The sequence below is a fragment of the Kogia breviceps genome, chromosome 19 (genome assembly GCF_026419965.1).
Source record: "Kogia breviceps isolate mKogBre1 chromosome 19, mKogBre1 haplotype 1, whole genome shotgun sequence".
In the NCBI taxonomy this organism is placed as follows: domain Eukaryota; kingdom Metazoa; phylum Chordata; class Mammalia; order Artiodactyla; family Physeteridae; genus Kogia; species Kogia breviceps.
Genome location: NC_081328.1, coordinates 51,606,935 through 51,631,606, shown reverse-complemented (window position 1 = coordinate 51,631,606; position 24,672 = coordinate 51,606,935). Strand labels below are relative to the sequence as shown.

Genomic DNA, 24,672 nt, shown 5'->3' with positions numbered 1-24,672 from the left:
TGAAAGGATTGTTGTTGCTTGTCACTGACTGCCAAAATTATTAGTTCCTCATCCTTTAATGTCCCCAACTGGTCGCCTCACCCCTAACAAACTGCCCCCAGCTTCTGTGACCAGCCTCTCATCTGAAAGTAGGAGCTGAAAGAAGGTTTATCTTATGGTCCTAATCATTTTTCCTTCTCTATTGAAAAAAGCCAGGGCTCCTTTTCCTATGGAATGCACCCAGAGATTGGTTACCTGACTCTGACCTGCCTCTCCCCAACCCCACCTCCCTAGCCAAAGGCTGACGCCAATTCCCACGCCATTGCCCCTAGGTGACCTGTTTTGGCTGGGCAGCCCCGTGAAGCCTTGGGCTCTCTGCTGGACCCTCACACTGTCCCAGCGAGGATCAGAGCCTGAACCCCTATTAGCAGTTCCTGGGACAAAGCAAAGTGGCCCCACAAGTGGGAAAATCTTGTTATTCAAACTACTCTGTTGGGTCCGAGGTGGACCTCGTTCTTATTCGTAAGACCGCTCGCAGCACCGGAGCGGAACTGATTTTCCTGACAACAGTCGCCCCTACCCCCACCCCAACTGGAGTTGCACACTTTGGCTGAAGGCTGTTGAAATGTTAGGGTCCTTTACCCGAGGGTTGGCGCTCAATCCCCGACACAGGTGGAGGGAAATCAGAACAGATCCTGCGAGCCGCTCAGCCCAGTACCAGGAACTCGCTCCCGCCCCCCGCCCCCCCGGGCCTCAACCAGCCACTTGGTAACAGACACTTCCACTTCCTGAGCCCTCTTTCTTCTCCCGCCGCGGGGCGCCGCGCTGAGAGCAGAAACTCAGCCCTGCGCACTCCCATTGGCCGGTGTCGTTCACCCTGCCACAGCGCCCCCTCTCCGTGGTGTCTGATTGGCCCTCGGTGGTCCACACCCTCCGCGCGGCCCCGCCCCCCGGAATAAGCTGCCTGGGCGGGCTCTGGAACGCTCAGACGCCGCGCACGGCGGGGATTGGTCCGTGAGCTTCGGCTTCGGCTCCTCACAGTTCGCCTCCGCCGCTCCCAAGACACCTGCTCGCTCGGCCAGTCCGGCGGCGCGGGCTTTCCCTGCCGCTCTCGCTCTCGTCTCCCGGCCCGCAGGGTGAGAAGGAGGGGTGGACCGTCCCGTCTCCGGAGCCCGACCGGACGCCGCTTCGCGTCGCTGAGCCGTTGCAGGGCGAGATGAGCACGGACGCGGCGGCCGGGGCGCCTCTACCCCGGCTCTGCTGCCTGGAGAAGGGTCCGAACGGCTACGGCTTCCATCTGCACGGGGAAAAGGGCAAGGTAGGCCAGTTCATCCGGCTGGTGGAGGCCGGCTCGCCGGCCGAGAAGTCGGGATTGCTGGCCGGAGACCGGCTAGTGGAGGTGAACGGCGAGAACGTGGAGAAGGAGACCCACCAGCAGGTGGTGAGCCGCATTCGTGCCGCACTCAGCTCCGTGCGCCTGCTGGTGGTCGACCCCGAGACCGACGAGCGGCTGCAGAAGTTGGGCGTCCAGGTGCGGGAGGAGATGCTGCGCCCCCAGGAAGGATCCGGGCAGGCCGAGCCGCCGGCCGCCGCCGAGGAGCAGGGGGCTGGCGACGAAAATGAGCCGCCCGCCCCCGCGCCGGAGCCGCACGAGGCCGAGAAGAGCCATCAGGAGCGGGTAAGTGCGGGCCCGGGCCGCACGGTGAGGCAGGAACCGGGTGGGAGGGAGAATAGTCAAGAGACCCAGGCGCCCCGGACGCCCAGCCCTGCTGCCGCCTTGTCTTTCTGAAACTGGATCCTCACGGGGGAGACTGCTTCCGCCCGCCGACTGGGCGAACTGGCAGTTACAGCCTTGAGGGCTGCGTCCCGCGACCCCTACTCCCTCTCCCCAGACTGGGCTGGGACCCTGAACGCCTTTGGGAGTGAGAGTGAGGGCGGGCGGCTCCAGGGAGCCCAGTCCCCTTTTCCTCGACTCTGTTGGTGGTGTCTGCTCCGGTCCCTTGGGACTCCCAATCCCGCCCCTCCTGGTGCAAGTGACCAGCTTCCTCCACGGCCCCTGGGGGTGGTAAGTGAAGCTGGGGTGAAGCTAGAGCGGCCCCGACTTCAAAAAGCTGGAGGAATAACTACGCTCTTTCTGTAGGAGCTGCAACGCTGGGAGGGGAGGGGAGGGAGGGGCTCGCACGCTGGGTTCTCAGGCACTTCCCCCCTTCCCCACAGCCCGCTGGCTGGCGTGTGTATCATTAACTTCAGCCTGGCTGGACTTCATCCTCCTGAAGTCCGGTGTGACTTCTAAGTAAGAAGCTCCACCGTCCCGAGGCGATGTATGGGGGTGGGGCTCAGGGACGGGGCGCAGAGGCGTCTGGTCTGGGGGATGGTGGCAGCTCTGCCACCCAGGGGCATTTGTATTCTCAGGAATGTGAGGAGTAAGCGCCGGCTTGTATCTGGGAGCGGGAGGGAAGACCTGGGAGGAGGGGAAACGGTGGCGGGAGTGGTCCAGCGTTCCTGGCTGTACAGCGGACAGCAGGTCACCGCGGGCAGGTGGTCTTGCCCTGGCATCAGTTGTCTCACTCCAGCCCCTGGACAGCAAGCAGGCTGGTTGCTTTCTGCCCACGTTTGGTGTTTCCTCTCATGACCCCAGTTTGGATCGGCCGTAGCAGGGGCGGAGGCAAAAGGGAAGTTGTATTGAGCCCTCTGTTCCCCGCTGAGTGCAGGAGGAGGCCTCAGGGTGAGGTTGTGGGGAGCAGGGCCAGGGCGTCCCCTGGGCCCGCTTGGCTTCACCAGCTCTCCACCTGCTGGCAGGGGTGTCCGTGGTGCCAGTAGGAGCCTCCCTTGACAGAGAAAGGGCACAGTTCAGCCTTTAAGGGTAGAAGGTGGAGCCGGAGAGGACCAATTGGTTTGGTGGAGGTGAAGTCACCAGGAGCCCTGTCCGGCCAGAGCTGGGTGCCGACAACGCCAGGGCCACCAGGCTCCTGCTTCCTGCCGCTGCCAAGCTGGCATTGGCAAGGGTGGGGGTGGGGTCGGAGCACCCCTGGCAGAGGTTTGACGCTGGGGAGTTGGAACCCATGACCTCTGGTCCCAGGCAGAAATCCAGTTTGAACTTTGTGCCGAGGGCATCGATTGACCATTGGCTTTTTTTTTTGGACTTTGGCACTGGCACAAGTAATCCGCCCTCCCCCCCCCCAGCCCCCCGCAGGTTGCAGCCACGTTCAGCTCCTCCCGGTGCCCTTTTGGTTTTGCTGCAGGGTGCAGGAGGGCCTGCGGGGAGCTGGGGTGCACAGAGGCCGGAACGGAGGCTTGACCTAGCACATGTGCCCCCACCAGGCCACCTGAAAAGCAGCAGGCGTTGGCTTGTGCTCTCCGGGCGAGCACAGAATGGGGCTGCCCCAGGTAGTGACGTGATACTTGCATTTGTGTGTGCGCTTTGTTGGGCCAGTGGAAGGGAATAGAACCCTCCAGCCAGTCCCGGGGACACCATCTCCAGGCCTCTTGGGGTTTCAGGTCAATGAGCAGGTCAGAACTTCTCTGAGCCTTGGTTCTCCCATCAATAAAATGAGGGCGTTGGATTCCAGTGACACCTGCCTTCTCTAGAATTTTACAAATAATGGAAAGTACTTGAGCCCCTAGTGGGTGCTGGACTGAGCATTTGTACGCCCAGGCATTTGCATCCCAGCTGTACATAGCTGCCGAGCAGCGTTAAGTCCTTCTGGTAGGAGGTTCCCGTGAAATCTGGGACGCTGGGCCTGCAGATGACCCGCCCTGTCCTTGCAAAAAATATATATATATTCATAGACATCATAAGAGTTCATTGTTCCCCGAAAAAACAAGGGATATACCCAGCGTTTGAATGTTACCGATGAGTTTGAGTCTGAATTCGTTTGCAAAGTGGGGGCTGTTAATGACATCCCCGTTAGTTCTCGGAAGTGAAAAAGGTGTTAGTGGGAAAGTGTCATGCAGAATGCATGGCGGGTGACATCTCACTGAGAAGAGCGGCCTGGGTCGAGAACGACGCAGGGCAGAGGGCAAGGGGTGCCCGGAGTACTGATCTTGGAGGAGGGGCTGGGGTGCTTCCGGCTCGGCACACCCCCACCCACGGGGAGCGACAAGCAGCACCCCTGCTCACGGCCCCCCACAGTCACAGGATGAGGCCTAAACCCTTGAGCTGGGCAGCCGGCACGGGGCCACAGCGGGGGCTGGGCAGGCCTGAGCCAGCCCAGCTGTACCCGCGCGCGGCCACGCGAGCCAAGTTTCTCTAAGCTTCCATTTCCTCCTGTGTAAACTGGGGGTGACAGCAGAGGCCTCGTGGCGTTGGCGGGGTTCCATGAGGATGCCTGTTGAGCCAGTAGCTCAGAGCCTCCACTAAGTAAGTGCTCAGTGAACGTTGGTTGCTGGGATCTGAATTAATACATGTTTCACAGTGATGATTATACGCCCACCCGGGGGGGCAGCCAGCCCCGGGATCTGCCTCTCCCGTTGGGCACGTGCAGCCATGGCCAAGGCTGGCATCCAAAAGTGCTCCATCTGGGGTCGCTATCGTTGAAGAATCAGCCCTTCACAATCTGGCAGCCTTCTCTCATCACTGCCCCTCTTGTCCCCACCAGCCCACCAGACCACACCGAGGGTCTGAATTCCCTCCCAGCATGCCATGAACCCTCAGTCCCCTTCTGCTCCAAGCATGCTCCCCAAGACCACTCACCTCCCAGGAAACCTTTCCTCAACCCCGCAGGCATCGTGGACTCTTTCCTCACCTCCTGCCCCCTGTCCTTCCACCTTTTCTCACACTGAACATGCAATATCTAAATCATCTGTTCATATCTCCTCCACCAGCCCGTGCTGAGTCCCAAGGGCAACAGCTGTGGCTTATTTATGTTTATATCCCCAGCACTGTCCCAGACACCGAGCAGGGAGGGGCTCAATAAATAATTTTTGCATGAATGCGAAACAGCCACGGGGGACCTTTGTCCTAATTCATCTCAGCCCAACCCACCTGGGCCTGTTCCTGCCTCGAGAGCACACCCGGAGATCGGAATTCCAGATGGAGCTTACTCGCTCCTTTTCTTGCCTACTAGCAGCTTCCATTTTAAAACTAGAGAGCCAAAAGCCTGTGAATCCCGGCCCTCTGGCTCTGGGACCCTGATTGTTCAGTGTTCCCCACGAGCCTCAGCTTCTACCTCTGTGAAATGGGGACCCCCCCCCGACCCCACCCTGCAGGGTTGTGGGAGAGATTTGATGAGATGATGCGGAAGGTGTGCGTAAGTGTCCAGCGTGGGGTGGGTTCCCGCCGTGCCTGACCTTGATCCCAGAGGTACCCCAGGTGGCAAAGTCGGCGGGGGGGGGGGGGCACAATTAGCTGGCAGCCTCCAACCTCTTTCCCGTATTCCCCTTTCACACGGGACCGAGTTGGAGTCTGCGAGCGCAGAGCAGGGCTTGAGCTGCAGGATGTTTGGATTGGAAATGGACAGGGTGTGACTGGCTTGTGTGCTGGTTCCTCCTCTTAAGCCACATACTTGGGATTTCTTTCTCCCCTGGGATAGCCCCTGGTTCTGACCTTCTGGTTCCTGTTCAGTCCTGGAGATGATTCTCTTGGAAAGAGAAAGGGGCTTTTTTCTCAAGGAACCCCGTCATGTCTCCATGGGGGGGCCCTCCGCTTCCTCCCTAGGCTTCCCATCCCATGGATCTCTGAGGAGGTGGGGGAGTGCTTAGGAATTAGGGGAAGATGGGGCCTGGCCAAGGTCTTGAGGGTGCTGTGAGCCTCTTAACGGAGAGAAACCAGAGCTCTAGACCCCAATAACGGGAGCTACTCTAAGCCTACTAGTTGCCCGGCCCTGTGCCCTGTGAAGATAGTGATACACACTTCATTGATTTTTTTTTTTTTCCTTCCCTCACCACAACCCTACAAATCAGGTATGATTTTCTCCATTTTTTAAGTTGATAAATAAAAAGTAAATGGTATTTATTACATGTGTCTGGCAATGTGCTGTGCTCTAAACATGCCTTATTATCTCAGTTAACCCACGTGGCCACCCTACGGGGTAGATACTAGCCCCATTGTCCATATGTAGAGACTGAGAGGCAAAGTGTCAGCCCTGATGGAAGGCCTCGGCCCAGAGGGGGCAGGCTCCAGGCCCCATCCCTTTTCACATGATGGGCCCAGCCGGGAGTCTGGTGACCAAGTGTCTACCCTCATCCCCAGGGCCTGAGAACTGTCCTTGCTGGCTCTGGGGCTCCCCTGTAACACAAAGGACTCCCCCTGAGAGGCTGACCTTGACTGTTGGCCTTGGCCTTCCTCCCCCACCCCTCGGGGTAGGACAGTTCACCACGACCCCCGACCCCAGACCGTGTTTGGCTTCCTGCGCCCTGAAAAGGACAAGTGGGGCCGATGCCCCGAGGCCTGGGTTCTAGTACCGCTCAAGGCTGGGGGACTGAGGCCAGAGCTCTGACTTTCCAGGGTCGAAGACTCCGGCCTCTCCCTGTGCTTGTTCTAAGATTGTGATGCCCAGCTGAAACAGCAAAGGGCATGTGGGGGGCAGCCTAATAGTTGAGAGTGAGACCTCTGGGGTCTGTATGGGCCTTTTGGGCAGCCACTGGCCACATGTGGCTCTTAGCGCTTGAAATGTGCTGGTTGAAATTGAGATGTGCTGTAAGTGAAAAATAAAATGCGCGCCCGATTTTGAAAACTTAGTACAGAAAAAGGGATGTGAAATATCCCATTAATAACTTTTAAATAGATCATGTGTTAGAATGATAATATTTTGGATATGTTGTGTTAAATAAGATATTAAATTGATTTCTCTTGTTTCTTTTCACGTTTTAATTTGACTACTAGAAACGTTTAAGTTACCTACATGACTGGCATTGTTTCTTTTTTTTTTTTGGCATTCTGTTTCTATGGGGCAGTGCTGCTCTAGATCTGAGCTCAAAGCCGACCCTCTTCTATCAGCTATGTGTACTTGAGCAGTTTATGCCACCTGTTTGAACCTGAGTTTCCTCATCTGTGAAGTGAGGGCAATAATTAATACCCTCCTCCCAAAGGGCTACAATTGGGTCCTTACGAGAATGTACACTTATAAAGCCCTGGTGGGGTGCTGGGGTGCTTGGCACTTAGTAAGTGCTCACCAAACGGCAGCTGCTTTTTGTTATTTCAAGAGAGCCCCGATTTCACAAGCTCCCGGGAAGGTCCTTACAGAGCCTCTTGGGACAGCCCACAGGAGTTAAATCCAGCAACTTCTGGAAGGAGGGTGAGGGGTGAGGAGGGATGATGATAGAGAGCCTGCAGGGGCAGGCGGGCATGGGGCGGCCAGCCTGGATGGCGTCCAGCCAGGCCGCAGCCCAGGTACCAGCCTGCTCCATCCCAGGCTCGCCCAGGCCCGGGGAGAACTGAGCCAAACTCTCCATCGGGTGGGTCTCTGGCCAGCACCGGGAGAAAAGAGCCAGAGGGAGAACCTGGCTCGGGGTTCCTGCGCGGGGGTGTCAGAGAAGCAGCCCCCACTTTATCATCTGGCTCCCTCCTGGATCCCACCCTGCGGGTCTCCGGAGAAGGGCCTTCCCGCTGAGAAACAGCACGCACAAGATCAAGGCCTAGAGTCGCTCCTCGTCTGCAGAGGCAGGTGTCCAGCATTCCGCAGTGTGCACAGACCTTGGGCTAGGGTGTCTTCTAGGGAGAAATAACTGAAGCCACATCAGGGCCAGAGATCATGGGTCAGTGACAGCCAAGCCCTTGGTGCCTCCCTTTGGGTGAGGAGAGGATGCCTTCAGCCTAGAGCCTGGACACTGGCCAGCAGTCTGAGCTCCTGGTCACTTCCCAGCCTGCCCTAAGGACAGTGCCCCCATGCTGCCCAGTCACACGTCACCCCCAGGCAGAGGCAGCTCGCTCCATCCTGGTTTCCTTGAAGAGGTGGCACCGGACCCCCAGGCCTGTGTCTCCAGAGCCCCCTGGAGCGGCCAGAGCAGCCCTGGCTCCTTACACCTAGTGTACCCCACCCCTCCCCCACCAGAACAGCCAGGGCTCCACCTCTCCACCTCCCCACCCCTCCGCCCTCTTTGGGGCTGATTTCCCCTGCGTGGGGCGGCAGGGTATCATTCTTATCTTATTTGCATAAACAAGAGCCCTCGGCTGGCTGGGCTGGGGGGAAGGGCAGCTGGGGAGGTGACGAGTCACCTCTGTTGTTCCCCTAGCCGCCCCGGTGGTCTTCCCGCTCCTCCAGCCGCCCCTTCTGGGGCCCAGAGCTGGCTGGCCTGTGAGAAGCAGCCCGGCTGTTTTCTATAGGGCCCATCGCCATGGCACCGGCCAGGGAGGGGCTGGGCCCAGTGGGGCGTTGGCCCCCAGCCGCCCTCCCCGAGGAGGAGCAGGGAGCGGCCCTGGGCCCGATCCCCAGAGACGGTCACCAGGATTAGGGTATCGACTTTCCCCAGCTTTCCAGGTGGCTGCTGGTGGTGCCTATTGAATTCCGTGCCCAACATCCGCTCCCTGGGCTGAGTGGGTGGAGGTGACTGGGCTCCCAGGGTGAGGAGGAAGGGATGGAGGGAGCAGCCAGGGCAGGCCTGTGCACGGCTTGGGACAGCCTGAGGCCCAGAGGGTGGGAGAAGCCCCCGTGGGAAGAGTCTAGAGGCAGGTCTCCTGACAGGGTCTATCCTGGAAGGCAGGTCTGGCATTGTGTGGAAGTGAGAGACTCACGCGGCCCCCAGCCGCCCCAGCCCATTTGCACAGCCCGTCGGCCACCATTGCCTCACGGCCTTTCCTCTCACTTCTCTACCAGTCTCCCCAGTGAGCAGATCCTGGTTTTTACTTCCGAGCTGTCCTCACTGGAAGACCCACCTGAATCTCTGAACACGCTGGGGCCACGTTCCCCTCCGGAGCTGCCACCGTGGCACAAGTCCCCTCCTGAGCTCCTGGGAGCCGCACGCCACCCCCAAGATGTCCCAGGTGTTCCATTTATTCCCCTTGCCCCAGAGGCAGAACCCAGGCCTTGCCCCAGTTCTGGGGGTGTGGGCCCAGAGCAATCAATGGTGGCCAAGCTCCGGCCAGCACCTGACCCCTCCCCCTCCCCATCTTCTCTTCTCAGTGCTGGGCCTGGAGACCACACACCCTTAGGGAGCTGCCCCCAGGACTCCTGACAGCACCAGCCTCCACCAGGCTGGGATGGGCTCCTTTGATGGGCTGACTCAGCAGCTGGCAATGACACCTCCTGGGGGCAGCTGGGGGAAGGGTGGAGAGCAACGCGGAGAGCAACGCGGGAAGAATGGGAAAGCCCCCCCCCACCGCCACCAAGTCCCATGGGAAGGGAGGGAGCCTCTGGGGACTGGGGAAGATGGGAGCTGGGTGGGGCTCTATACTTGTCTTCGGAAAACTCCTGGGGTTTCCTTGTCCCCCTCCCGCCCAGCTACCCCCAGAAAGCAACGGAACCGGTCCCAGCGCAGGGGGGAAGGGAGCAGCGGAGACCCGGGCGCTGCAGGTGGATCTACCATTTCCTGAGATCCTCATGGCGCCGGCAGAAGGGACTGAGGTGCATACGACGGGTCACCAGGCAAGGGTTCCCGGGGTGAAAGGTGCTGAGGATCAGTGAGGGAAGCCCACGGCCCAGAGACCCATCACGGGGGTCAGCCAGTGCCGCCCCTCCAGCCAGGAGGACACCCGAAGCCGCCGGGCCTGCTCACCGCCGTGTCGCCCCGCGAGAGGCCGCGAGCCTGAGCCTCGGAAGGAAGCCTGCGGTTTCATCATCTCCTCGCCCCTCCCAGCAGAGGCTGCAAGCGGTGTTTTGCAGCTCTCAGCTCCAAGTGGGCCCCCTCCCAGCCCGGGCTTGGGTCCTTCCAGGGATGGTGGCAGGAGCGCAGGTCCCGAGTCAGAGCCCGGGATGGCGTCCTGGCTCCTGCACCGTGAAGCTCTGACATCAGGCAGTGGGCTTCCTGTCTCAGTTTCCCCATCTCGAGGATAGGGGTCCGGCTTAACCCTCACCCCTACCCCTAACCCTATCTCGAGGATGGGAGGAAGTCTGTCTGGAGTGAGGGGCTGCTGCGTGGGGAGCAGAGACCGCAGAGCTGCCCTCTCCCGTCCCCGTGATTGACCCTCCCCGCTTTCTCAGGGTGACTGCAGAGCATTGCCCGGCTGGGGCAGAAAGCTGAGCCTGCCCCGTGGTAGCAACTGGTCCGACCTGTTCCTGCTCCCCTGGGCCTGGGGGAGGGCTGGGCTGGCAGCTCCGTGGAGGGATTAGCTTGAGGGGAAAAGAGCCTCTCACTCCCGGAACTAGATCCTGGTGGGGGGTGGGGGCTGCAGGCTGCGGGAGGGCTTCCCCCGGCTCCCGGGGAAGCAGCGGGAGGGGGGCATCAGCGGGGGAGAGGGCCTGCAGTGAGGACCAGAAGGGGGATGAGGAGAACTGGAGAAAAGAGGGTGCCTCCGTGGGCACCCCTCACTTTTTTCTGCTCACTTAACTGTCTCGGCTGTTGTCTGGGGTGAAGTGAGAGCGCACGGGGCCTCTCGCCCAGATTAGGGTAAACCCAGGCCTCAACGTCACCTCACCCCTCCTTCCTGTCTGGGCCTCTCCACACCCCCTCCCAACATCCTGAAACACACAAAGGCCCACCCAGGCATCTAAAGGAAAGCAGAGTCACCCTCCTCCGGCCACCTCCCTACCCTTCCCAGAGCAAAGGGGTGGGGACTGAGTCTTCACTGCAGATGGCAGCTGCCTCCTGGGGCCAGCGAGTTGGGGCAGGAGGCCTGTAAGCCCTCCCCAGCCCTCCCTTGCCTTCTCCTCTCCCAGCTGGGGAGTGAGGTCTCAGAGCTACCCGGCACCGCCCCCCCACACCCCCCCACACACCCATCAGAATCTCACTTCTCAGCTTCTTGTGACTATTTATTAGTATTGATATTAACAAGGATGGCAAACCGTGCCTGGGGTGGTCAGGTGTTCCCACATATGTTAATTGCCCCCTGGACCTCCTAGCAACCCTGGCACTAAGAATGGTCTACTAACAAGGCACCCAAGGCTCTGAGAAGGAAATCACTTGCCCCAGGTCACATAGCTCATAAGCCCGAGAAGCTGGAACCTGGGCCAGGGCCCTGACTTCAGCTTTTGCTCCTTGCCCGGCAGCCGGGTGATAACCCAGAGCTAGCAGGCCTGGGAGAAGGGGGAGAGGGACCCCCAAGTCAGTCATGGGCTCAGGCCTCCCGCCTCCTCACACTGCATTCCCTCCGTCATGTGAACGTACCCTAGGGCTGCCGCTTCTAAGCTAAGCTGCTTAGGCTGGTGAGAACTGTTTTCAGCGGAGGGTCTGAGTGTTTAAGAGCAATCTTCCTGTGCCTTTTCCGTGGGGCCCCCTCTCCAGGCCAGGGCCACAGCCACACAGGGCTCCCTTCAGCCCAGCCCTGCTTCTCACCGCTCCCCTCCCCGTTCAGGCTCCTTGGGGACCCACACGGTCTTTGGGGTTCTGTTGCTGCCTTTGCCCTCAGCCTTGGTGCTGCTGGTGGGATGTGCGTGTCCCGTCCGGGACCCCTGGCTGTGCCCCGCTCCGGTCTGCGGTCATCTGGCCCCCAGCTCCCTTCTGGCTGGGCCGTTTTGCTTGGTGGGGACGAGACAGGAGTCCGTGTGGGTGAGAAAAGGCTTTACTGTAAACATGCTGACCAGCTTTGAGTAACCAGCTGCCCTTGCTTCCCCCGCTGCAGACGATAGGGTACAAAAGGGCTGCGGGTCCCCAGTCACTGTCCCAGGTACCCAGCCAGGCTGGCAGGGATGCTCCCCCCTGAGAGATGAGGTAGTGATCAAAATAACGTGATTACCCTTCGAATGTCAAAAGGGGAGAAACTTGAGCTAATCTGCTCCTACCCCTCATTTGCCAGAAGGGGGAACAGTGGCCTGCCCAGGGTCACCTGGCCGGGTTGCTGCAGCGCGGGGTCTCAGGCCTTCTGAGTCGCAGGCCAGCATTCTCCCTCGTTGCTGTGTAGGATCTCAGCAAGGTTGCATCCTCCCCCAGTCTTCCTTCCTTGGTGGGGAGGTGGGGTCGGGCACAGAGCAGGGAGGGCGGGACCGGGATGCTGTGGGATGACCGGGGCCCCTCCTTTCTCCCCGCAGCACGAGCTTCGGCCTCGGCTCTGTGCCATGAAGAAGGGCCCCAACGGCTACGGCTTCAACCTGCACAGCGACAAGTCCAAGCCAGGCCAGTTCATCCGGGCAGTGGACCCAGACTCGCCCGCTGAGGCCGCGGGGCTCCGGGCCCAGGACCGCATCGTGGAGGTACCGCTTCTTGCTCTCCTCCCAGGCTCTTCCTTCCCGACTGCAGGGGGCGTCACATCATTGCTCCTTCATCAGCCCGTGAGGCTCGGGCAGCCCAGAGATACCAGACGGATGGATGGATGGGAGAGGGGGGAGGATGGTGGGTGAGTGGGCAGGAGGGAAGGCAGGAAGGACAAAAGGAAGGAAAGATGGGGGACTTCCCTGGCGGTCCAGTGGTTAGGACTGCGCGCCTCCACTCCTAGGGCCCGGGTTCGATCCCTGGTTGGGGAACTGAGATCCACGAGCCATGCGGCGTGGCAAAAAAAAAAGATTTTTTAAAAAAAAAGGAAGGAAGGAAAGATGGGTGGTGGACGGATGGAGAGATGGACTGACTTCTTTCCTGCCTGGATCTCCCCTGGGCTCTTCTTTACCGAGCAGACACACTCAGCTGTCCCATCCAGCTAGACATCTGGGGCCACCGCCAGAGCTTTCCTCTGCCCGAGGCCTCCACGCCAGGCACAAGGATGTGGGCGGGAGATTGAAATCCTTCTCCCAAGTGGGGCTCTCAGGCACACTCTTACACTCTTGTGCTACGCTCGTTGGGAGAGGAAGCGTGAACCAAGTGTCTTGGGGCCGGTCCCAGAATCTCAGTCTTAGAACCTTAGAGCTGGAAGATCAGCTCTCCCAAGACTTCTCATTTTACATGTGAGCAAACCAAGGCCCAGGGAGGGAAGTACCTAGAAAAGCTGGGGCCCAACCCAGGCCTCCCAGATCCTTCCCGTCCCATCTCACAGCTGTGTTTGTTCAGTCTTGGCTGGCTATTTTCTTTGGCTTTTCCCACGTGTCCTGCCTCCCCATCTGACCGTCAGGTGGAAGGATCACTTGGCCTGGTGCAGGACTCCACAGGCAAGGCGGGGGCTGAGTGTCCCTCAATTGCCAACTGGTCGAGGACAGAGAGGAGGACCCCTTGTACTGCTTCCACCTGCCCCCGCCCACCCTGGAACGGAGACCTGTGCCAGTAACCCCTGCCACCACCCACAGGTGAACGGGGTCTGCATGGAGGGCAAGCAGCACGGGGACGTGGTGTCAGCCATCAAGGCTGGCGGGGACAAGACCAAGCTGCTGGTGGTGGACAAGGAGACCGATGAGTTCTTCAAGAAATGCAAAGTGATCCCGTCTCAGGAGCACCTGCATGGTGAGCTGGGCAGGGTGGCCTGAGGCCCCCCAGGTCAGGAATGTGGGCTGGTGCTCTAGACTCTGCTGTGTCCCACGAGGCAGACGGTGTAGGTTGGGAGAGAGGGTCGGGGAGAGGACGCCGGCGCTGACAGTGGGTTTCTGAGGGTGGCATATGATGGGGGGAAGCTGGCACGCGGGATGGCGAGATGGAAGAGAGCTGCTGATTCCCAGGCCAAAGCTGCAGCGCCGGAGGGGAGGCCTGGGCCCCCACCCCTCTCCCCCCAGCAAGCTCTCAGGGCAGTGCTGATGCAAGGAAAGGGTTAAGCCTGGAGAGGCTTCCAGCCTTAGCTTGGTCAGATCAGAGTCCAGTGACAGGGCCCAGTACCTCCCCTTCCCTTCTCTCAGGTTGTCTTGGAAACCCAGGCTCACTGGCTCTAGAGAGCAGTGGGTCTCTGGGCCCCTGCCCTCCCCATCCCCCCGCATCACCCTGCCAAGCCTGGCACCTCCCCCGCCCTAGCCCAAGCCAAATGGGGCTGGGCTGCCGCACCGGGGCAGGGAGGAGTCAAGCAGTGCTCTACTCCCTGGTCTGGACTTTTCTCCCTGGGAAGATGGCTCCTGGAGGGGTGGGGGGCTGGGTGGTAAATCTTTGGACTTTGCAATGGGTGGGGCCTCCCTGAGGGTCATATTTGTAGCAGATGGGTCCACACAGAGGTCCTGCCACAAACTTAGATCCCCAGCTGGAGGGGCCCAGTGGGTCCTGGGGGTTGCTGGAAGCGGGGATGGGTGACTTAGAAGTCGCTAGCAGACTCTGGGCATGGGAGGTGGGTACCCCTTTACCCTTGGCTCCCAAGTTCATGGAAACCAGGTAACTCAGATAATCCCCTTTCTCATTAAGGGGGAAACTGAAGCCAAGAGAAGCCCCCAGGCTTGTTCTTGGCAACATGGTGTGGGAAGACACAGCTGAAATCTGGATTTCCCTCAGCTGCTCAAATACCTCCCCCGGCCGCCCCCAGCATCCTTCTCCGCCCCGCCACCCCCAAGTCGTCAACCCTCAGACATTCCTCCCTCCTCTGTCCCCCTCTGGCTGGGTGGGAATGCCCTGGGAACCTCAGTGACTGCAGCCTCTGGCCAGAGGACCTGCACAGGGAGACCTGGGGATGGGTACCCTCCCCGGGTGACCCTCCTCCCAGCTGGATATATAACTCTCCCCGTGGAGAGGAATGCCCCCTCCCAGCGGCTGCCTCCCTACCAGTGAGACAGCCTGCAGCTCATGGGTGAGGGGCTGCTTGCAGGGGGGATGGGGGTGAGTGTCCCCGCGTCCCACAATCCCCTGCCCAGCCACCGTGGGAAGGCTGGGTGAGAGTCAGGTATGCCTGCCTTGTGCCGGGGCCCCAGTCCAGGCGAGGGGAAAGACACACGCTGCTCTTAAGCTAAGAGTTCAGAAGAAACCCACCCAGGCTGACCAGTCCCCAGAGATGGAATAGCCCCCCTTGCAGCCAGGTGGGGTGTCTACCCTGAGTGAGCCCAGGGAAGGTGACCGCAGGCCCGGTTTCTCTCCCTCTGACCCCTTCTGCCACCACAGGTTTCCCATTGGCTGGGGGAGGGCACACCCAGGACTCTGCCCTGAGCCCTCTGATTCCCCCTCAACCCCGATCCCCACACTGGCCAGTAGGAGTTGGGGTTCTTTTCTTTCAGCTGATGCAGGTACTAATCATAACCAGGGTGTGGTTCCAGTTCTGGTGACGCCACCGTCACCTAGGAAACATTTGAAAGATATTGATTCCTAGGCCTTTCCCAGACCCACTGAAACAGAAGCTGATGCCAAAGCCCAGGAATCTGTATTTCTAACAAGGTTCCCTGGTGGCTGGTAGGCGGCCAGCCTGGAATTTCAGCCCCCTCTAGGACAGTGCTTTTTTTTTTTTTTTTTTTTTTTTTTTTTTTTTTTTTTTTTTTTGCGGTACGCGGGCCTCTCACTGTCGTGGCCTCTCCCATCACGGAGCACAGGCTCCGGACGCGCAGGCTCAGCGGCCACGGCTCACGGGCCCAGCCGCTCCGCGGCACGTGGGATCCTCCCAGACCGGGGCACAAACCCGCATCCCCTGCATCGGCAGGCGGACTCTCAACCACTGCGCCACCAGGGAAGCCCTAGGACAGTGCTGTTTTTCAAACAGCTCCTTACTCAGCAGTGGTTCTTCGGATTAATCGAGTAGTCAGAGGCCAGCATGTTTTTTTTTTTTTTTTTTTTTTTTTAATGAAACTGAATAGAAAATATCAAAAAGCACTGTGATGTAGTAAGGGCAAGTTTTCTTAAACTTTTATCACACACACGCATAATCCACGTGGGTGCTGGGTTGCCAAAATGTCAAAGGTACTCACAGTGGGTGGTAGTCAAGAGACTTTTAAACACTGACCTTGGGAAACAAGATCTGCTTATCTGCCCCAAGCCCACAACTTCCACGCCCCACTCCTTCGGCATTCCCCAGAGCCTCTGACTCACCTCCGCTCTTTTCTCCTTCACCTAGGTCCCTTGCCTGAGCCCTTCACCAATGGAGAGATCCGGAAGGTAAAGGCAGACCCCTAATTGCTTCTCTGGCACTCAGTCCTGGGGTGCAGGAGGAGGTGGGAGGTGGACGGCATCTGGCTCAGGTGGAAACTACGGGTTTCCAGGCTGCTCCCTCCTGAGCCCCGAGCTATGTGACTGCCCGTTTATCCCTCAGCCCCCCGCCTGGGGCCAAGGCAGCGGGGAGGGAGAGCGGCCTGGCCGGGGGCCCATCTGCAGCCCGCCATCCTGGGTGACAAGCTCCGCCTCTAGCTCCCCACCGCACAGAGGAGGCCATTCTTCCCCCCAAGAACAGAGCTGCAGTGTCTGGCCGCGCGCTTCCCGGCCCCTGCTACTTCTGGGTTGGAAGAACAAAGCCTCTCCTCCCCGGACCGAAGGGAAGAGAAGACAGCGGAGGCTGGGGGAGAGATGGCGGGGCCTGGTGCCAGCCGGGGCCGCAGAGGAGCCAGGCAGGAGCCGAGCACCAAGCCACAGCCCTGGTCAAGGCCTTGGCTCTAGGAGGGGCCGACGCGCTGTCGGACCACAGAACGGGCGCTCTCTGCAGGGTCTGCTCAAAGGCTTCCCTTCCCCGGGGGCTCCTGCTGGGGGACAGCCACAGCAAGGGGCTGGCCCTGGACCACCTGAGCCTTCTGTCACTCTACCTGTGGGTCTAGGACTCTCATCCACCTCCTTCCTTCAAAGCCCTTCTTGGCTGCTTTGGCGTTAAGATTTCAAGAATCCCGGGGTCGAGTCCAAGTAAACGGTCAGATGGGCTGCAGGAGATTCAGGGAGCATCACGGGTGTTCCCCACGCCAAGCAAAGATGCTCCCAGTGTCCCCACCCTCCAGGAGGCCCCTCCTGGGTCGCCGTCCCAAAAGGCGAGTCAGCCCCAAAGGCTGCATCGGGAGGACTGAGGCGGGTAACTCAGCTAATCCCACGATGGACGGTTCCTCCTGCCTGGGTGGTGGAACTGGAACCGGGCTACCCCTCTGATCCTTGGAAGAATGTGGAAATGTAAATCCTCGAGGGGCCCTGGCGGGCTTAGGCGGTGGGGCTGTGGGGTGGATAGCAAGGGCTTAAGTGGAACTTCTCGGACCGAGGCGCCTGTCTTCCCTGGGAATGCCCTTCCTCGCCCAGGACTGCCCACGCCATGCCCTGCCCAGCCAACACGCCTCCTCTCTGTGCCAGGAGAACAGTCGTGAAGCCCTGGCCGAGACGGCCTCCGAGAGCCCCAGGCCAACCCTGGCAAGATCCACCTCCAGTGACACCAGTGAGGAGGTAGGCTGGCCGGCGGGGCGGAGGGGGGTGGCACTGGGTGACAGGAAGTCCATTCCCAGGCCACACTGGATCCTGGCACACCAGCCTGTGTGGAGGTCACATGCTGAGCCACGTTCAGTTCTCGTGACCTGGCTTCCCTGGGCACCGCCCCAAGGGAGCCACCTCGCCAAGGCACTAACTCCCGCTCTCTGCCGCCCCCTCCTCTTTACAGCTGAATTCCCAAGACAGCCTCAAGAAGCAGGACTGCACGGCACCCTCGTCTACCTCCTCCTCCTCCTCCTCCGACCCCATCCTGGACTTCAACATCTCCCTGGCCGTGGCCAAAGAGAGGGCCCACCAGAAGCGCAGCAGCAGACGGGCCCCGCAGATGGACTGGAGCAAGAAAAACGAACTCTTCAGCAACCTCTGAGTGCCCCTCCCACCAGCCACCATGAAGGCTGGCAGGGCCGGGCCAGCCCCACACCCCAACCCGACTCCTCTCCCCTCTTCCCCAGTTACCCCCAAATCGACATACAAATCAGCACCAGCATCTCCTCTCTTGGCAAATCTTTTTCTAGAGGACTGTGTTCTTCCCTTACTTCAGGGAAGGTGACTGTTTTTCTGTCCTGGCCCCAATCAGAAAGCAGACTGTCCCCCACCCTGGGTGCTTCAGCCTACCAGGTGTCCCGATGCCACCCTCCTGGGACATCACTGGGACCTCCACCCAACAAGGATCGTGGGACTGGGTGAGAGGTCACCTTCCCACAGGACCCCAGGTGATGACTGGGTCCAGGACTGATCAAGGACTCAGATCACAGCAACATCTCGGAGTGGACAGGGGGCCATCATCCTAAGCTGTGGCTTGGGCATCTTATTTTTGTTTGTTTGTTTTTTTTTTTTTTTTAAAGAGTGCAGTACCACAGACTTTAGCGGGACCTTCGTTTCCTTGATTAACATGATTTTCCAGGTTGTTGCATCCAGGACATAGCAGCAGCCTTAGGCTAGAACTTTTTTGTTTCTGCTCCCACCCCCCAGAGACCTGGGCAACACGGGGAGGGTTTGGCCACCCGCTGCCCAGCCCTGAGCCAGGCACAGTTGTAAGGAAACGCTATCGAAATTCAACTGGTTTCTCCAAACCGCCTTGGCCTCTGTGTTTTCCTTTGGAGCTCTGTCCATGGGTGTTCCCGGCTTGGCCTCTGGCGGAGAGGGTAGGGAACAGCTGCAGGGAGGGGATGGATGGTCCAGGGCTCCCTGTGATCCCGAGCCTGAAGCCGGAGGTGGGGTGGCTTTATCCCGAGGGCCTTGAGCCTCTAGCTGCTGGGTGGCCCCGCCCCCCGCCCCGTGTGCTTGGCTCACTGGGGCTGCCCTAGAGGGACTTTCATCTGGGAAAGTGGGAGCTAAACTTTACCACGTGCTCAGAGGGCGCCAAGAAGGCACCTCGGATCCCAGGAGCATTGAAACTGAATTCACAATGGAGCCAGACTTGGAAAGAGAAGGCTTTTGGCTTTCATCTTTCCACCCACAGCCAGCGAGGTACAGGAGTCCCAGGAGTGGCCTGAGCTGGTCCCAGATACTATCTGGCCGTGGACCTGACTGGAGGGACTGGGGGAAAACAAAGCTGGCCCACCGAGCCCTGGGACATGCTTGTGGCAGGTGGCATGGAGGGGACTCTCCAAGAGCAAAACGCCCCGCTCCTCCATAAGAGACCCAGGTCCCTTATACCTCTGGCCCCTGAGGCCACATCCTGGACATCTGCCAGGGTGGCCTGCCAGGGCCAGGTTCCTGGGCAGGTGCTCAGAAGGCAGGGGAGCTGGCCCTGGGCTATTCTCTACCCAACCAGGAGACCGCTCAGAAGCCAGGTTCCTGGGACTGAGGAGAACAAGTAGGGAGACAGAGGACCAGGGAGGGGACCCGTGGAGCCCCTGGGGTTGAGAGAAGAGCAGGTCACTATCTGGCCATCACTATCTGACCTGTTAAGGTTTGAATCCCACCATTGTTAAGAGAAACCTTCCAAAACCCTTAACACAAAACCACTGGCGGCAGTTGGCTGAGCCTGGCCGGCCCCCAGCCTGCCCTTTGACCCCTGACAGAGGCCCCCTGCAGGTTAGCAGGCCTGAGAAGGGGCCCCTCCCTATCTCACCTGCTGGGTGGGGAAGTCCTAAGGACTTTTAACTCTGATTAAGCTGGGGACAGGTGGAAGGGACACGTGGCTGAGAGGAAACTTGCTGTGGGGCTGGGGGCCCCAGCAAGCAAAGATTGTGGGTTAGCTTCAGGCAAGCTCTAGATTCTAGTTTCTCACATGCGTAGTCTGGTGTGAGACGCCAGGATCCAGAGGCCTGGGAGCTGGGAGTCGTCAGCCACAGTTTTGGCTCTGCCATCAAAAGCTCTGGGGCCGGGCTTCCCTGTGGCGCAGTGGTTGAGAGTCTGCCTGCCGATGCAGGGGACACGGGTTCGTGCCCCGGTCCGGGAAGATCCCACATGCCGCGGAGCGGCTAGGCCCATGAGCCATGGCCGCTGAGCCTGCGTGTCTGGAGCCTGTGCTCCGCAAAGGGAGAGGCCACAACAGTGAGAGGTCCGCGTACCAAAAAAAAAAAAAAAAAAAAAAAAAGCTCTGGGGCCTTGGGCAAGTGCCTCAACTTGCCTGGGACCATTTCCTCCCCTTGAAAATGTCCTAGGCGCCCTCAAGAGTCTCTTCTCCAACTGTGTTTTGAAACATGCCTGACTTTTCTTGATGGCCACCCCAGATTACGACAGGGCATGAGACGGGGTTAGAAGTCAAAGGGTGTCCCCCTCGCTCTGAGGTGGGGAGCCCTGGCCCGGCTCTGCCTGTTAAGCCCCGGTTGTCAAGCAGCCTAATCATCCGAACCTGTGCCTCCGGCACCCCCCAGTGGCCTTCGCAGGTGCAGCTGCTCCCAGAGGCGGAGGGATGAGGCGTGGAGAGCCAGGACGCAGGTGCCCTCAGGAGGACACCGCTCAATGCCCTCCGCTTCCTTCGGAAGACCCTGCAACTGAGCGGGAGGCCCAAAGCTTCATCAGCAGGGGGGTACTCCAGCCACATAGAGCTGCATCCAAAACCAACTTACTCCACCCTCAAAACTGGCTCCAAAGAGAAAGGAGCAAGGACACTCGCCCACTTTCCAAGCCACCTGTCTGTCCTTCAGGGCCAAACTCATTCATTTCCAGACCTCCCGGGGTCACACCCACCTGCTTCTGCTGGATGACAGAGGACCGAGCTACCCCTTCCCTGTCCCTACGACGCCGGACCAGATGCCACAGGCTGGCCTGGCAGCTCACCTCCCCACGGGCCCAATGAGAGAACAGGGCAAGCTGTGTGCGGTGCGCTTTACTCCCGGCCAGGGCCTCAGTGGCCCCTCTGGCCCCCCAGGGAAAAGGGAGGTCCCGCCCATTCACCAGGCACCCCCTCGTCTCCGGCTCCGCCTCCACCCTGCCTCTGCCCATGGATTCCTGCCGTCCACTCCAGATTCCAAGAGTCTGAGTCCAGGTTTGGCCAGGAGGAGGGCCCTGGAGTGGCTCAGCCACAAGGCCAGCCAGAGGGAGGCCAAGGCAAGTCCAGCCCGGAGTCTGAAGGGCCCCAAGAGGAGAGTCCCAGGCTGGAGCAAGGCCAGAGCACTCCGCCCCACAGGCCCCACAGTCTGCCTGCTGCAGGGCTCTGGTCTCACACCCCCAGCCACGCGGGGGGGGGGGGCTGGCCCACAAGGCCGGCTGTCAGCGGGGCTCCGACGCCCCAGCTCTGTAGGGCTTCTCTTCCACGTGGCTGGTCTGCTCGAGGAGCCACTGCCGCTCCGGCTCACTCATCGCCAGTCTGAGCGTCACCTCCTGGAAGACACTGCTCACAGCCACCTACGTGGTCCGGACAGAGCAGGGCCGACTCAGTGACAGGCCCAAGTCCTAGCACCACGGGGCCCGCCCAGACCCAGGCCTCACCCTCTCGCTGGCACCATCCTCACCTGCTCAAAGTGAAGCTTTCGGAACATGCGGATGCTCGGTTCATTTCCTTGCCCAATTTTAGCCTCAAACTTGGTCAGCCCTAGCTTGGTCACTCCTCCCAGAAGAGATTAGAGAGGGATAAGCTGCAGGATGAAGCTCGCCCCGACCTCCCCAGCACCCTCGGCCCCTCCTGTCCCAGCCTGCGATGGAAACGCCCGTCACCGGCTCCCACCCTCGGGCCTGAGGGCTCCCTCGCAACACGCCCTCGCCTTCTCCTGGGGCCTGGCCACTTCTCCCCGACATGGCCTGCTCGGCCTTCCTTACCATAAGACATCATCATGAGGACGGCCTCGGTGCCCAAGCCCTGGCCCCTGCAGCTGGGCTCTAGGAGGAAGGACAACAGTCACTGCCAGTGCGTGCCCGGCTCACGTCATCCCCACAACCCTAGGAAGTTCGCAAACACGGGGACCATCGTGCAGATGGGGAGACAGAGGCCCAGAGAAGTTCAATGACTCGCCCGGGCTCGCACAGCTTAGAGGCACCCAGCAACCTGACCCCAAAACTGACCCCTTCGGCTCAGTGTGCTGCCCCACGAGGACAGTCACACGGCCCCTTAGAAAGAGGCTGAGGACACTGGTGGGCACAGAAACTGGAGGGGCTCCTCCCACGCCATAGGGAGATGCTCCAGGGAAGATCGCTTATTTTTGGAGGGTCCCCAGTCCCCCCCCAAGGATGGGGCAGACTGCAGTTTGAAGACCCTGAAACCAAAGGTTAAGTTCACACCTAAGCATGAGACGGGAATAAAATGAACTACCAGGGGTGAGCCACAAGGCTAACAGGGTGCCAAGTGACAGTCTGCCCAGCCAGGCGCTGGGCTCACCGAGGCCGGGGCTGCCCACGGAGCTCTCTGAGTGCCCTACACAGCCTCGGTGGCTTCCGGTTCAGCGGAGCTGAGGACCAGAGGGATGGAGGGCAGGGCCAGGTGGAACAAACCTGCAATCATGACCTCAATCTCCCCCAAGGAGGGGTCCCCTAGATCCGTGAGGAAGAGGTTCACATCTCCCACCATGCAGCTTTCTTCGCTGGTGCCTGGCTGGGCCTGCCACTTCTCCGCATCCAGCACGATGAAGGTACACTCTGAGGGAGGAGGCGACGGGATTACCACCTACACCCCCCAAAGGAGTGCAGGGAGGCCAGTCTTCCTACCAGAGCCAGAGAACTGCAGAGAACGACCCCTGTCTCTGAGTCTGGCCGAACAAGGGAGCCAGCACTCCCTTCAGCTGATTACAAAGCCTAAATCAGCCTCATGCAGGAAACAATGGCCTTCTGCAAACAGCAACTGTTATTCTCAGAGAGCACGAACCACGGGGGCTTGCAGCAACGGGCATAAGGGGCAGGGCCTTGATTTACAGCCAGAGGCCCAAATGCTTTCCTTTCTCTAAATCCCTTCACGCCTGGTGCAGTGAGTGGGGAAGAGGACCGAAGCGTCAGCCACAGTGACTGGCTTCAGGGGGCATCACAGCCTGAGGGCTTCGGGCACCTCCCAGGCTTTTCACGAAGTGTTTTTTGCAAACTTTCTGTGGCCCCAGTGGGGCCACAGCTGGGAACAGGAAAGGGTGGGAAGCCGGTAAGGCCTCCAGAATCAGCCCTCCCACGAGCAGCACAGCCCTGGGCCTCCACTTCTCACTGTCTGCATCTTCCTGCCAGCTGTGCTGCATCACATACTCCTGCTCCAGGGTCAGCGGCTCGGAGGCTGTCAAACGCCGCAGCTCCTCTGATTTCATCCACTCGTGGTACCTGCAGGGACGGAGGGTCGGCCTTTGGCAGGCAGGACAAATTCAGAAGCCTAAGTCTGACACTTTATGAGATGAAGAAATAGATGGTTGAGAGCAGAAACCCCCCCCCCCAGGCTAACAGAGGGCTAGAGAAGAACCCCAAGAAAGAGTTATAATGGCTCCTATGGCAGAAGGCCACAGGCCCAAGAACTAGAGGCAGGCTAGTCCTAAAGAGAACAGCAGGAGGCAGTTCTATCCATCCATCCTCCTCTCCTATCTCAGGGGTCAGTGCGGGGGAGCGGCCTGAAGCTAAACATTCCTCAAATTCCCGAGGGGAAGTCATGGCAAGCCAAACTCAGCAGAGAAGGCTGGACAGATCTCCACAAAGGCCAGGCACCAGGAACCCCCAAAAGGAAAACCACAAGTAGAGAATACACGCCTACAGCACCAGCATCCCTGTCTACCAGACATTCGTCACCTGGCCCACAACAGTCCCACCCTGCGACTCAGTCCTGGCCTTTCCAAGCAGCAGACTTCACAACAACCCACCTGCTCAGTTTTATGACAAGCTAACATTTAGTTTCCAAGAACTGAGCCTATCTACTGGCCCCAGAGGAATGGCACTCATTTATAATTAGAAGACAGTATCTTTTTTTTCCTTGCACACATGTAGTTTACATGAAAGAATTCCTGGCTGAAAGGCCAAAAAGGAAGCTGAGGGGATGGAAGGGAGAAACAGGGGGAGAGATGAGTTCTTCCAGGGGGGTCATAGCCCTGTTTCAGTTTTCACTTTTTCCTGTATGCAATTACTTCTCACGCCAATGTTTCTCCTTCTCAGAGAAAACAGCCTCTGAGATTTGGGTTAAGACAGGCTCACCCTCCTCGCTGCACCTTGGAGATCTGGCTTGTACCCCATGTCAGGGGAATGGTTACCTAGGCACATGCTCTGGGGTGTAGGGTACCAGCACCACCTTCTTTCCCAGCAGCAAGATGTTCTGATTTAACCTCATGGTAGCAGCCTGCGGGTGGGAGGGCAAAGATTTGCGCACCTGAGCTTCCTCCCACTTAGGGTGGGAGCCCCGGCTCTCAGTTCGCTAAATGCCTCCTGGGGCTAAGTTGTCAGAAGAGACTTTGTCCTTCTTCCTTTCCAAACACTTCAGAGAACACGGACTTTAAACCCTTTGCAAGAAAGAGAACCCGGCTGGTGAGAGATGATTAAACAATCCTGGGCTCGCATCTCAAGGGGCCAAGTATGGGCTGGCTTTTCTGCCAGTCACCCGGAACCTCGATGCCCCACACTCAGGCACCAAGACTCACCACCAAAACTCCCATCCCTCGCCCCAGTTCTGAGACTCCGCCCCACGGTTACTTCTCAGCCCTGTCTTACACCTATTTCCAACCCCTTTTCCCAGCGACCACGCCACTGGGCTCGGGCCCTCCCTCTTCCTGCCCCCCACGCCATCGGGGCCTCCCTGGCCACTCTTGGGTGAGGCGGGCTTAAGGCCTCAATCGCCTCCTCTTTGTGAGGAGTTACAGGCTACTCTTCTCCAACCCCCACAACCACTGGGGTCCCGCGACGGCCAAGTTCACACCCACTCCTCTCCGACGAACGTATCCGCAGCAGGTGTGATCCACCCCTTCCAACCTGCCCCGCTTTCCCACCTGGCAGGCGACCGCCCCTCCCGCATGCGCGTGGGAGCGTACCCCGCCCACTTCCGCCACGCAGACGGCAGCCGCCGGGGCCCAATCCCGGTCCCACCTCCGCGAGGCGCCCAATCAGCGCCGTGCGCCCCGCCCG

General features: G+C 59.6%; 2 protein-coding genes across 10 annotated transcripts; one reads left to right on the top strand and one right to left on the bottom strand.

Moving 5' to 3' along the window:
* The first annotated feature begins 57 nt into the window (after positions 1–57).
* NHERF1 (NHERF family PDZ scaffold protein 1) lies at positions 58–18,287 on the top strand. The gene is made up of 6 exons (XM_059048573.2): positions 58–1,657; positions 12,039–12,200; positions 13,221–13,374; positions 15,878–15,918; positions 17,083–17,172; positions 17,384–18,287. Exons 1-6 carry the CDS (start codon positions 1,196–1,198, stop codon positions 17,579–17,581), a joined length of 1,107 nt encoding a protein of 368 aa, XP_058904556.1. The 5' UTR covers positions 58–1,195; the 3' UTR covers positions 17,582–18,287.
* Positions 16,267–24,579, bottom strand: NAT9 (N-acetyltransferase 9). Of its 9 annotated transcripts, none has more exons than XM_067020672.1 (7): positions 24,471–24,579; positions 23,808–23,893; positions 22,787–22,896; positions 22,093–22,236; positions 21,424–21,483; positions 21,120–21,214; positions 20,480–21,012 (listed from the first exon to the last, which is right to left on the bottom strand). In XM_067020672.1, the coding sequence occupies exons 2-7, from the start codon at positions 23,882–23,884 to the stop codon at positions 20,878–20,880; spliced, it is 621 nt and encodes a 206-aa protein (XP_066876773.1). In that variant the 5' UTR covers positions 23,885–23,893; positions 24,471–24,579; the 3' UTR covers positions 20,480–20,877. The 9 variants fall into 9 exon arrangements, with proteins under 9 accessions (XP_066876770.1, XP_066876771.1, XP_066876776.1 ...); XM_059048580.2 differs by having other exon boundaries at positions 22,787–22,917; positions 24,471–24,552; XM_067020669.1 differs by lacking the exons at positions 20,480–21,012; positions 21,120–21,214 and adding an exon at positions 16,267–16,948 and having other exon boundaries at positions 22,787–22,917; positions 24,537–24,559.
* Between the last annotated feature and the right edge of the window lie 93 nt (positions 24,580–24,672).

Bases quoted from the DNA above. Each gene is read 5' to 3' on its own strand.
- NHERF1 (XM_059048573.2), top strand. From the start codon at position 1,196: ATGAGCACGGACGCGGCGGCCGGGGCGCCTCTACCCCGGCTCTGCTGC. The intron at 12,201-13,220 runs GTACCGCTTCTT...CACCACCCACAG, and splicing joins CCCAGGACCGCATCGTGGAG to GTGAACGGGGTCTGCATGGA. The intron at 17,173-17,383 runs GTAGGCTGGCCG...TCCTCTTTACAG, and splicing joins CCAGTGACACCAGTGAGGAG to CTGAATTCCCAAGACAGCCT.
- NAT9 (XM_067020669.1), bottom strand. From the start codon at position 23,884: ATGAGGTTAAATCAGAACATCTTGCTGCTGGGAAAGAAGGTGGTGCTG. The intron at 21,484-22,092 runs GTTTGTTCCACC...CCTTCCTCCTAG, and splicing joins GATTGAGGTCATGATTGCAG to AGCCCAGCTGCAGGGGCCAG. The intron at 16,949-21,423 runs GTAAGGAAGGCC...TCCACCCCACAG, and splicing joins CCTCATGATGATGTCTTATG to CCCCACCGCCTAAGCCCGCC.